General features: G+C 37.8%; 1 protein-coding gene across 1 annotated transcript; it reads left to right on the top strand.

The window, feature by feature from the left end:
* The first annotated feature begins 5019 nt into the window (after positions 1 to 5019).
* On the top strand, positions 5020 to 13614 carry NAP1L2 (nucleosome assembly protein 1 like 2). Its single transcript, XM_070066972.1, has one exon. The coding sequence runs from the start codon at positions 5431 to 5433 to the stop codon at positions 6814 to 6816; it is 1386 nt and encodes a 461-aa protein (XP_069923073.1). The 5' UTR covers positions 5020 to 5430; the 3' UTR covers positions 6817 to 13614.
* The last annotated feature ends 395 nt before the right edge of the window (positions 13615 to 14009 follow it).

Here is a 14009-nt window from a genome sequence, read left to right as displayed (position 1 = left end):
AGCAAGACTGGCAGTAAAATGGGCTGCCTAGGCAGCAATAAGACAATATTCATGAGAAAATTGGAACAAATAAATCTGACAATCTGTGCTGAAATATTCACTGAGATGACTTAAAAGTGTACAAGAGGATGTATATAGGTTATACACAGATTATGCCATTTTATATAAGGAGCTTTTGGTATCCAAGTGGTCTTAGAACAAATCCCACATGAATACTAAAGGATAACATTATTTCATTTGCTGCTTTGTGGAATGAAAGCTCTGACAATCCTGAAGAGGGTGGGAGGGGCAGGCAGAAGAGAAATCCACTTTAAGGTTCTGTTAAACACACCCTTTTGCATTACACCCCCCTTTGCCCACCTCCATCCCTCAAAATGCAAGCAAGAAAACAGTCTTGAGAAGCTTTTTAATTCCAATGAGTATGGGATCTTCATCTGTTCATTGTAGCATTATTCACAATAGCCAAGATGTGAAAGCAACCTAAATTGTCATCAACAAGTGAATGGATAAAGAAAATGCTGAACAACAGAATATTATTCAGTCTCAAAATAGAAGGAAATCCTGGCTTTTGTGACAACCTATCTGAGGACATTATGCTAAGTGAAATAAACTTTAGAGAAATAAACAAAAACAAATGGATAGAATGCCCTTGTTCATGGATTAGAAGACTTGCTATTGCTAAAATGCCAATGCTCACCAGATTGATCTGTAGATTCAATGAAATCTCTGTCACAATCTCAGAGGATTTTTTTGTGGAAATTGACAAACTTACTATAAAATTTATATGAAATACAAAAGATGCATCATAGTGAAAATTATTTTGAAAGGAAAATGAAGAAAGACGTTCACATTTCAAATAAATTTCTTTAAAGATTTATTTATTTATTTGAAAGGCAGAGTTACAGAGGCAGAGACAGAAAGAGAGAGGTTTTCCATCCACTGGTTCACTCCCCAGTTGGCTGCAACAGCCAGAGCCATGGTGATCCGAAGCCAGGAGCCAAGAGCTTCCTCCAGGTCTTCCAGGCGGGTGCAGAGGCCCAAGGACTTGGGCCATCTTCTACTGCTTTCTCAGGCCATGGCAGAGAGCTGAATTGGAAGTGGAGCAGCCAGGACTCAAATCGGTGCCCATATGGGAGCCCGGCACTGCAGATGGTGGCTTTTACCTGCTTCACTGGCCCCACTGGGCAGGATTTAATGATAGGGCAAATCTCTCACCACAGGAGACCTTCCTAAACAGCATCATGGAGCCACAGCCCAGAAGGTGAAGTGAGTGAGGGAATTTCCAGTGGTGAGGTGAATCAGAGAAGTAGATTGTTCTTCTAGGTGACATTGTTCAACAGCAAGATAAGGAATCTCTGGACCAGAAAGCTCCTAAGGGCAATAGTGGTTTGGAACCTTCTTATCCACAGTTAGCAAATGTTGGGTGTAGTTTTGTGGAGTACCAGGCAGGCTCTAGAAATTACAAATGTATGTTTATCTGGGCTATATTGAAACATTTGGATATGTAAAGATTTGAGTTTGTCAGGCTAACCATGCTAGCCTGCTGTGAAAAAAGATAACAACAGGGGGGAGAAGAGTAGGGAGAAAGCTGATACACAAGTGACATCTTTGGCTCATTTATATAACAATGGGCCACTGATTTTATGATAAAGGTTACCAAAGTAATTAATTAAGGAAAGAAGAGCCTTTTATCAAATTGACTAGACATGAATATCCACATGTTGAAAGCAATTTTCTTTTTCTGGAGGCCTTTAACTAATACCATGCACAAGATTAAATCTTTACTGTGTGTTTTCATATACAATACAAGGAGGTACTACAAGGAGAAAAAAATGCTCTGAATCAGTTATTTTAAAAATAAAGCTGGCATGAACATTATTGTACCTGCCTTTTTGTGTGTGTACCGAAATATCTGAAATTGCTAGGTCCTATGCAAAGCTTGTGTTTAGATTTAACAGATACTGTCAGTTTTTCAAAGGTTTTATACCAATTTACATTCCTAAATCAAAATCTAAAGATTTAAATTTCTTTACTTCTTTGTAAAAATTCGGAGTTGTTAGATTTTTTAATATTAGCCATGAAAATTCTCTTTATATGTTAATAATTTGTTTTACATATATATGTATTTGTGTGTAATGTACACATTCCATCTCTTCGACTATTTCTCATCATATATTGTTTATGTCTTTGTTGGTTTGTTTTTCTCAACATCTTTTATTATGGTAAAATATACATAACATAATATAAAATTTAACATTTTAATTGTACCCAAGTTTACAGTTCAGGGGCATTAAGTACATTCACGTTGTTGTGACTCATTATCACCATCTAGCTCCAGAATACTTTCATTTTTTTAAACTAGAACTCTACCCTTTAAACAATAGCTTTCATTCTCCCTTGCCCACAGCCCCTGGTAGCCATGATTGTACTTTTGGTGCCTATGAATTTGATTACTTTAAGAAACTCCTTTAGTGAAATCATATGATATTTGTCCTTTTTTATCTGGCACATTTCACTTAGCATAATGTTTTTAAGTTTCATCCATATTGTAGTGTATGATGGAATTAAATTTCTTTTTAAGACTGAATAATATTCCCTTACACACATACACACATACACACACACACACACACATACCTCATTTTATTTGTACATCAATGGACATTTAGGCTGTTTCCAACTTTTTGCTATTGTCTTCATTGATGTTATTAACTGTTGTTAATGATGTTCATCTTATGTACATAGATGCTTTAAACATTTTTGGTATATTCTCAGAAGTGGAATATTGCTGGGTCATATGGTCATTCTTCTGTGTTTAATGTTTTTGAGGAAATGTTCCCATTGCTTCCCATTGTTTACATGCTTACCAACATTTAGTATTTTCTGTATGCTTTTCACCATAGCTATTCTATTGCATGTGAAGTTGGATCTCATTGTCGTTTTGATTTGCATTTCCCTAATTAGTGATATTTTTTCATGTCTTTATTGGCTATTTGTTTCTTTGGAGAAATCTCCATTCAAGTCCTTTGCCCATTTTTCAAGTAAGTTTGTTTGGTTGTTGGTTTGTAGGTTATTGATTTGTTTACACATGATATTAATCTATCAGATACATGATTTGCAATTATTTTCTCCCATTCCATGGGTTGGTTACCTTTTAATTCTCTTGACAGTGTCCTTTAGTACACAAAGTTTTAAATTTTGAAGTCCAGTTTATCTATATTTTAATTTTGCTGCTCGTGTTTTTGGTGTCACATATTTTTTTCTTTTAAAGGATGAAACATCATTTCCCTCGTGGTTTCTGTGACTGTTTGTATGCTTTTGAGGACTCTTAAGTCTTAAAAGTAGATAAATATACTTTTTCATTATCTTTTATAATAGTTCAGTTTAACTGTATAATATATGTAAGCAACAATGAATTTTATTTTTAAAATCACATTCTTGGAGAGCATTTAAGGAATGGTGAGATATGCTAATAAAAGAAAAAGTGTGTGGAAGAGTCTATCTAAATTTAAATCTTAGAAACCTCTAGCCTAAACACAAACATGTGAGTATAATATTAGAATAAATAAGTTAGAAAGAAAGGGACCAACATGTTCAAGTTGGTACTCAACGGATTGTGAAATTACTACTGATTATTGTTAAATCCCAAAATCTCATTTTCTAAATTTTCTAAAATGAGCAGGTATGGTGTTTGTTATCAGAAAACTGCAGGAAACGTTACAGTTACAGAAATAGAAATGGAAAAGTTTGAATGATGGGACTCATAACTAAGGACATGAGCCTGAAAATTGAATTTTATAAATACTCTAATTCTGTGAAGTACATAGAACTAAAATAAGTTAAAAGATTATCTCCAAATTAACAGGACCTGGAAGTAAATGCAAAAATATGTGAGAGTGCTTATCTCTGTGATAATCATACAATGCAAATTATTCTCTAAATCTGGAAAATAACAGGTAATTATGATTATAAAAATTGTTCAATTAATAAATTATCAACATTGGAGATGTGGATAAAACAAACATCACCAGTGATTTCTACCTAGAGAAAACATTTGACTACTGCATAGACTGCATAGTGTTCTACCCTATGACTATCATATATTTAACCATCTTTTTGGTGATGAGATTTGGATTATTTCCAATTAACTATATAAAGTATCAAGCAAATGCTATATTTTTAAGCAGAACTATTACTTATAATTTGGATTTTCTTATTAAAATTCTCCCACAGCTTTTTAAAGAGCCAGCATGAAAAAAGAGGAAACGGAAAGTCACTATTAGAACTGAGGTTATTGGTAAGTCAGAGAATTGGTTTACTGTCTTTTGTTTTCATTGGTTATGTAGTTGGATGTGCCACGTTGGCTCTTTATCACCGGCTCTTATTCACTCTCACCTCCATTTCACCTCTTCCTCCCCCACAAGAAATGTTATGTGAATTTTCTCATTTAAAGTAATATAGCTGGTGGAAAAATACAAACAGAATACAGCATATTTAAATGACTGAGAGTCACACTACTCAAGGACCATTAATGTTAATTTTGAGTATTTGAAAACTTTTCTAGCTTCTCTTTGTAAATTCTACCCCTTCCCAGCTCTCCCCTCCCCACAGCCTGGGGCTGAAATCAAAGGGATAGACTTAAATGCCTAGGAGCTTTTCCTCTCATTTTTCGACATTTGGGTTACGATATTCTCTTAGCTCTACGTTAAATTCTAAAAATATAACATTAGTTGAAAGCTAAATAAAAGCTGGGTTTCTAGAAAACTCCGTGGGAAGTGTGTGTGTGTGTGTGTGTGTGTGTGTGTGTGTGTGTGGCGGGGGAGGAGGGAAGGGTGTACTGTGGGGGATGGCTGGGAGGTGCATGAATCAGCCATATTTCAGAACCTGCCTGGAAAGGTGAACGAAGTTGGAAACCTGATACAGAAATGTATTGGCTTAGGGTTTGTCCATCACTACAGCTCAGCAAATGAGATTAGAGCAGAGTTGTGGGAGGAAAGGGAGTGACGCAGCCAGCTACTTGCACCAAGAGAATTTAGCCAAGAGACAGCTGCGTAATCATATTGCGGCGTTGGTGTTTTTTTTTTTTTTTTTTTTCTTCCCTTTGCTGCAGCAGCTGCTTACGGAGGTAATCGGCTCACTGCGGCTCTCTGCAGTCTCTGGCTCGCTCCTTCAGGACCCATCACTGCAGCCATCGCCGCCCTCAGCAGCGCAGCCCAGGCCGCCGCTGGTCTGGCTCTCACAGTCTCAGCATCGTCTTTTCTCCCCCACAGCACCGTCCCCCGCCGCTGCCACAGTCCGGCCGCCACTCCTGGTTCCGCCTGTGCTCCAGCCGCCGCCGCTTTTGACATTTCGGTGAGTCGTTTTCCTGCGGCGATCAGCTCTCATCTCAGTGGTAGCCAGCCACCTTGGGCGTGTGTAGTCCTTTGAAAAATGGCCGAGTCAGGGGACCGCAAGGAACTGTCAGAGTCCAACCAAGAAGAGGTTGATAATCAGATAATGATGGAGGGATCTGGGGACCATCAGGAGCCAGGTAAAGATGCCGCGGCTGGGCCTGGAGATGGGGAGCTAGTGGAAGCTGCCGCTGGGCTCGGAGAAGAGACAAAAGGTGAAGATGCTGCTGCTGCTAGGTCAGCGGAGGGAAAAGGTGGGGATTCTGAGGAGGAGTCAGAACCAGACCGTCCAAAGGGACTAATCGGTTATCTGTTGGATACGGACTTCGTTGAAAGTCTACCTGTGAAAGTTAAGTACCGTGTGTTGGCCCTTAAAAAGCTTCAAACTAGAGCAGCCAATTTGGAATCTAAATTCCTTAGAGAATTTCATGACATTGAAAGAAAGTTTGCTGAGATGTATCAACCCTTACTGGAAAAAAGACGTCAGATCATCAATGCTATCTATGAGCCCACGGAAGAGGAATGTGAATGTAAGTTAGATCCTGAGGACGATGAGGAGGAGGAAATGGATGATGAGGAAGAACTATATGATAATGAGGAGAGTGTGGTACATGAATGTGTGGATGAGGATGATGGTTATGAGGACTATTATTATGATTATGCTGTTGAGGAGGAGGAGGAGGAGGAGGAAGAGGAGGAGGAGGAGGAGGAGGACACTGATGCTACAGGAGGAGAAGAGAATAAAGAGGATCCTAAGGGAATTCCTGATTTCTGGCTGACTGTTTTAAAAAACGTTGACACACTCACTCCTCTGATTAAGAAATACGATGAGCCTATTCTGAAGCTGCTGACAGATATTAAAGTGAAGCTTTCAGAGCCTGGTGAACCTCTCAGTTTCACACTAGAATTTCACTTTAAACCCAATGAGTATTTCAAAAATGAGCTGTTGACGAAGACCTATGTGCTTAAATCAAGGCTGGCCTATTATGATCCCCATCCTTATAGGGGAACTGCAATTGAATATTCCACAGGCTGTGAGATAGATTGGAATGAAGGAAAGAATGTCACATTGAAAACCATCAAGAAGAAACAGAAACATCGGATCTGGGGAACAATCCGAACTGTGACTGAAGATTTTCCCAAGGATTCATTCTTCAATTTCTTTTCTCCTCATGGACTCAACTTAAATGGAGGAGATGGAAATGATGATTTTTTACTTGGTCACAATTTGCGTACTTACATAATACCAAGATCAGTATTGTTTTTCTCAGGTGATGCACTGGAATCTCAACAGGAGGGGGTGGTAAGGGAAGTTAATGATGCAATTTATGACAAAATTATTTATGATAATTGGATGGCTGCAATTGAGGAGGTTAAAGCCTGTTGCAAAAATCTTGAGGCATTAGTAGAAGACATTGATCGCTAAAGCAGAGTATATATGGTCCTGAGATTTACTGCACTAAATCTAGTCACCTAAGATATAAGAAGTTAATTATAGTCTTGTATTCTGTATTTTTCTTGTAGTGTCAGTTAAAACATGTCTCAGAAATAGAAGAAAAGTTCAAATATTAATTTATTTGATCTTGTATTTTAGTAGTAGGATGTTTTCAAGAAATGTAGACTGAGGTAAATGACTTGACATCAATATAGTATTGTGTGGTTTATTCCTTTTATCCTGTAACTATTAATCTGTGGCTGTGAATGTTACTGGAAATGATAAATTAAACCAATATTTTATTTGTTTTGAAAGAAAAAAACTTGGAAACCAACCCAAGTGTTTTTACCCTTGTTGTTTTTGTATTTTTTCCTTAGTCATTTGGCTAGTGGGTTTAATTTTGTTATGCCTGCCTCATTTTACAATAGAAATGCAGTAGAACTTAAAACTTGAAAGCTTAAGAGGCCTGCATAGAATTAAGAACTTCAGGCAAAACCACACTTACTGTTAATAACAGCTTATTTATAGGTTCTTATATTTTATGTGACTGTGATAAATAGTAAAACTTTCTCAGAGTTACTGTTTATCAGTGAAGTGTTAATCACAGTATTTTCAAAGTGTGCACATATTCTGTGTAATTATATAAACATGATTATAGTGTATAATTCTCTTTTCCTGTATTATATTGAATCATTCATTGAAAGCGATCATTTTATCATCTTGAGAAAATATTTCATGTTCCTTCACTGTAAAATAAAATTAATTAAAAATCAATATGTCTTTTTTAAAAACTAATTTTTTTTTATTACAAAAGTAGTATGTCCATTGGAAGCCATTTGGAAAATACTAAAAGAATGTATTAATTAAAACCCAAATCCATATACCCATTTCTCTAAAGGTAAAAACTAATAATGTTTTTTTATTTTCTATAAATTCTTATGTTTAGACATAAATGTAAATTTACTAACACTAATACTATACCAAGAGATATAAAGTGTTTCTTTATTATTTTTATCGTTTAGGAGTGATTTAATCTTAATCTTGAGTCTACTTCCATGAGACAGAGTTGCAGAGAAGCAAAAATCCTTCAATTTTAATCAATCCACTGCATTCATTGCTATTTAATAATTTAAACAGTATAACAGCCTCCTATGTGTTATTCTGTATTTCATGTTTCATAGTTACCCTTCCACAATGTCATCTGGTTGTATACAGACCTACATTACTTTATGATACCAAGTGGTAAATGCTGACACAAAGTAGAAGTATTTTTATGATTGGCAACTAAATAAAACATATATAGAGGGGCAAGACTAGAACAAAGGTAAAGATGTAATTGGTAAATAATTTGGAGTCACTCATTTTAGTTTGGATAGTGGGTGCTTCATATTTGGTGAGTGGTACAGTGACCTTGTTTCTATGTGCTTAGACAAAATTAAGTGGCCTTGCTTTGTCTCATTTTATTGCAGTCCCACAGTAATGTTGTTGATGTTTTGACTTTATGAAATGGTTTCTATCCAATAGGAAAGTAACATGGCCTAGCTGCATGTACAAGCTTTCTGATCTGAGGGCCTGCTTTTTATTTTTCTTTCTCTTTCACTTCTTAGGGAAGCAGTTTGAGATTCTCACTACTCTCTTAGTCTGTGGTTATGGAAGTTCATTCAATTTGAGTTTAAAGGAATGTAAAAATCCTTTAGGGCTGGAGGATTAGCCACCAACTTTAGACGACGTTCAGACAGGCCTGTACTAGGGTTTAGAATCCAAGTGTGACAAAAAATAGAATTTTACCTTAATTTTCATTATTTTTTTTAAAAAGATTTATTTTTTTACTTGAGAGGTAAAGTCACAGACAGAGAGAAAGGTCCTCCATTCTTCCAATGGCCACAATGGCAGAAGCTGGGCCGATCTGAAGCCAAGAGCCAGGAGCTACTTCCTCTGGGTCTTCCATGCAGATTCAAGGGTCCAAATACTTGGGCCATCTTCCACTGCTTTCCCAGGCCACAGCAGAGAGGTGGATCAGAAGAGGAGCAGCCAGGGCTCAAACCATTGCCCATATAGGATGCTGGCACCACAGACAGAGGCCTAGCCTACCACTCCATGGTGCTGGCCACCGTTAAATTTATTTTTATTTTTATTTATTTATTTATTTTTTTGACAGGCAGAGTGGACAGTGAGAGAGAAAGAGACAGAGAGAAAGGTCTTCCTTTTGCCGTTGGTTCACCCTCCAATGGCCGCTGCCGGTGCGCTGCGGCCAGCGCACCACGCTGATCCGATGGCAGGAGCCAGGAGCCAGGTGCTTTTCCTGGTCTCCCATGGGGTGCAGGGCCCAAGCACCTGGGCCATCCTCCACTGCACTCCCTGGCCACAGCAGAGGGCTGGCCTGGAAGAGGGGCAACCGGGACAGAATCCGGCGCCCCGACCGGGACTAGAACCCGGTGTGCCGGCGCCGCTAGGCGGAGGATTAGCCTAGTGAGCCGCGGCGCCGGCCAAATTTATTTTTAAAATGCATCATTCATGAGGCCAGTGCTGTGGTGTAGTGGGTAAAGCCATCACCCACTAGTTCCGGCATCCCATATGGACACTGGTTCAAGTACCAGCTGCTACACTTCTGATTCAGATCTCTGCTATGGCCTGGGAGAGCAGCAGAGGATGGCCCAATCTGCATGGGAGACCCGGAAGAAGCTCTTGACTCCTGGCTTCAGTTCAGTTCAGCTCCAGCCGTTGCTGCCATTTGGGGAGTGAATCAGCAGATGGAAGACTTCTCTCTCTCTCTGTGCCTCTGCCTCTCTCTAACTCTGCCTTTCAAATAATAAATAAGCATTAAAAATGCGTCATTCATATGGCACTGAAGGGTTTGAGATGTCTGTTAAACTTTGTTGGCATTTTGGTATTTCTAGGGAATATACTGGAATACAAAAATACAATAAAATTCTCTTTTTGTATATACAATAATCTACAGTGTAAACTACAGTATTTAGTATGGTATCTAATGTAGCAGAATTAGTCTTTGAAGCAAGGCTGTCTGGATTCAAATTCCAACTGTTACTTATTAGCTGGATGACTTGTGCAATTTACTTTATGTATCTCAGTTTTCATATCTGTGAAATTATGGCAATAATTGTGCATCTACCTTATAAGAGTATTATGAAGAATCAATTAATTTTGAAAAAGTACTTAGAACTATCTGTGGTACATAATGCTGTGTAGGTATATGTATATTATTTTTAGTAAGTTTATACCTGTAAAAATCCTCAAAAACTGGTATACAATAAGGGTGAAGATAGTTTTTATCAAATTTTTAATAATTATTCATCTATTTCATTTTTAATGTACACAAAATGGAAAGTATATAATTTGCCCTTTGATAACAGATGCTCCAAGATGTCTGCAAGTATTAAGAAGGGTATGTAGTAAGTTTAGCAGCTGTCCATAAGTTCCTGACAAGCCCGCCTAATAAAAAGGAGGATATAGTGACTATGGTGCTACTTCCTCACCACCAAGTAAATTTGTTAGCTTTTTATTTTTGTAAACTAAGCTCAACTCTTAGACCATTTATTTATCGGCCAATAAATGTTCCATGATACTCATTTAAAATACTTGGAAACCTGAGAGAAGTAGAATATAGAAATAAATCAAAATCAAATTATGCATCATCCATAGGTATACAACAGATTTGACTTTATAGGTAGCACACAGATATATGCAAAATGCTTGTTAAAGCAAAAAAGAAATGTAAAGAATAACTTCAGAACATATCTGTGAAATCCATTTCAGTTGAATTATTTGCCAAAAACATCACTTTTTAAGTAAAAGTGAAAAGAATATCCAAAGTGAAACATGTTCTACCTTTTTAAAAACCACACTAATAATTATTTCTTTATCTATTCTCATTTTTATACAATAAAAACTCTATAATTCATGCAAGCAGTGGCTATCCGCCTTGCCCCATTCCACAGACTCTCACACGACTACCCCAACATGAGCTGTGTCTGTTTGCACAAGCTTGTGCAGAACTGTCAATGAAGTGAGATGTGAATGCCTGAGAGGAGTCAGTCACTGACCACACGGGACCCAGTCCTTGTAAAATTTCTCTCTGGGCATGTGCTGGATGAGCTGGCAGGCACGCGTGCGTGCGTGTATATGCACTTTCACAGTGTACAAAAGAAATGAGAATCATTCAGTGTCGGGTTGTTTATGAAACTATATTTTATGTGTGAAAAGGTATATGTGGTCTGTGGCTGTTGAGAAGAAAGGTACTTCTGGTACAGGAAACTAGGAGTGATGACATACTCTTCCACGTAGAAGTCAAGATGGTGCTTCCTGCTGGCTATAGCAATTATACCCAGAGTGTAAGGAAGAGTACATGAAAGTGTAGATGGAAGGCCCTGGCTTGGTTAGCGTTACTCTGAGAGACAGCCAGGGAAAACAAAAACTTAAGTGGGTGGTGAGAGGACAGTCCTGGAAATGGCAGGAATAAATACACTTTTAGTTGATGAATTGTAGTGGCACCTTGGACCTGGGACAGGCTTAGAACTCCGGTGTATATAAATCCAGGTACATACATGCATACAAGAATCAGTGCACATAAGAGGCTTTGCAGGTTCTCAAACCTACTGAGTACTTCCATATCAATGCTAGTTTACGAGCGTTTGGAAGAAGAAATAAGTACTAATTTTCTAGTTGCAGTTCACTGCTTCTGTGAAACAGCTAAATTATCTGTTAATTTAAACCTAGTGCAAGATTTTCTGCTTTATAACCAACTGTATCACTTGGCAATGAGGAAAAAAGTTCCAAGTACTCTTGTTCAGGAATTTTAGTGCTGAAGTAAAAGTTTCACAAGACAATTTAATGAAATTATAAAACATAACTGCATTTCTATTACATTTGCTATTTCATACTTAATATGCTTTCAGGTGAGCAACTGTGCGCATGCATAAACACACACACACACACGGATGAAGGCTGGCACTGCAGCATAGCAGGGGGTGGATGGAGAGAGAGAGAGAGAGAGAGAGAGAGAATATATCATCAACATGCTGGCTCATTTCCCAGATAGCCACAACAGCCCTGGGTGAGCCATGCGGAAGCCAGGAGCCTGGAACTCTATCTGAGTCTCCCATGAGGGTGGCAGGGACCCAAGAACTTTGGCCATCTTCCACTGCTTTCTCAGGCACAGCTAATAGCAGGGAGCTGAATCAGAAGTGAAGCAGCTGAGACTTGAATCAGCACCTGTATGGGATGCTGGCATTGCAGGAGGCGCTTAACTCACTGCACCACAATGCCAGCCCTTACTAATTTTGTGTATACTAGTTCTAGCAATTGATAAAGTAAGAAGAGGTCATTAACATCCTTTACTATAATTTTATATTTATCATCTCTCAGTCTATTATTTCCAGCTCAAAATATTTGGATCAGTGTTATTCTATGCATAAAACTTGGGGCTGCTATATTTTCTAGGTGTAATTTTCCTTTTGAGAAATATATATATATATATCTCCAAATATATGAGTAGGGCTATGCAAACACATTCACACATATTAATGATTTTAAGTTCCCAATTCAATAAAATTATGTTGGGCAACATCACAACTATATATTTCCAAAGTTTCTTATTACCACAAACAGAAACTTTGTAATCATTAAATAATACCACTCTGCCCTCGTCTCCAGCCTTTGGTGACCTCTAATCTATTTCTTGTCCCTATGAATTTGCCTAAACTAGAGATTACATTTAAGTGAAATCATAGAATATTTGCCCTTCTGTGCCTGTTATATTGCACTAAGCATCTATCATTTTACAAGCATCGTTATCTTTTATGGCTAAAAATATTCCATCATACAAATACACCACAGGTTTTTTTTTTTACCCATGGTCAGTTGTAAACATGTGGCTGTTTAGACTTTTGACTATTGTGAATATTGCTGCAGTATCATTTTGACTCTATTTTTAGTTCTTTTTGGGTAGATGCCTAGAAGTAGACTGGCTGAGCCAAATGGTAAGTTTAGCTTTTTGCGGAAACATCAACTTTTCCACAGTGACTGCAACACTTTAAATTCCCATTACAAATGCACAACAGTTCCAGTTTCTCCACATTCTTGTTAATGATTGCTACTTTACATTTTGAAATAATTATAACTATTCCTGTTGAAGTGAAATGGACACTATGAGAAACGGTGTCTTGATCAGCGTAGCCCTGACTGTTAATGAACAACTTAATACATTATCCCTCTTAGTAGTTTTTTTTTTGTCTGTTCTACTTAATATGACTGGTTTAATTCTGTAATTAATACACAGTTATTCTTAAGTGTTGAAATTTAACTGAAATGTGATCCCTGTTAAACATAAGAGTAGGGATAAGAGAGGGAAGAGATATACAATTTGGGACATGCTCAAGCTGACTTGCTCCAAATGGTAGAGTTAGAAACATACCAGGGGACTCCAATTCAATCCCATCAAGGTGGCATGTACCAATGCCATCTCACTAGTCCAAGTGATCAATTTCAGTTCACAATTGATCATAATGAAAGGACTAAGAGTCGAAGGGAGCACATAAAAAGTCTAGTACCTGCTAATACTAACCGATAGAATAAATAAAGGGGAGAGTGATCCAACATGGGAAGCGAAATACTCAGCAGACTCATAGAATGGCAGATGTCCTAAACAGTACTCTGTCCTCAGAATCAGCCCTAAAGGCATTCGGATCTGGCTGAAAAGCCCATGAGAGTATTTCAGACATGGAAAGCCAAGACACTCTGGCAAAAAAAAAAAAAAAAAAAAAAAAAAAAAACCCAAAAAAAAAAAAACCAACAACAACTAAATGAAAGATCTCTGTGAGTGAGATCCCAGTGGAAAGAACAGGTCTTCAAAGAAGGAGGTACCTTTCTCTGAAGGGAGGAGAGAACCTCCACTTTGACTATGACCTTGTCTAAACAAGATAAGAGTTGGAGAACTCAAAAGGCTTCCATAGCCTTGGAAACTCATGACTGGAGCATAGGGAGATTACTGATGCCATAAACAGGAGTGTCAATTTGTAAAGTCAACAACAGGAGTCACTGTGCACTTACTCTTCATGTAGGATCTCTGTCCTTAATGTGCTGTACATTGAGATTTAATGCTATAACGAGTACTCAAACAGTATATTTCACTTTGTGTTTCTATGTGGGTGCAAACTGTTGAAATCTTT

This window comes from Oryctolagus cuniculus, chromosome X, assembly GCF_964237555.1.
Source record: "Oryctolagus cuniculus chromosome X, mOryCun1.1, whole genome shotgun sequence".
Taxonomy (NCBI): domain Eukaryota; kingdom Metazoa; phylum Chordata; class Mammalia; order Lagomorpha; family Leporidae; genus Oryctolagus; species Oryctolagus cuniculus.
This window is presented reverse-complemented; position numbering and strand designations above follow the sequence as displayed.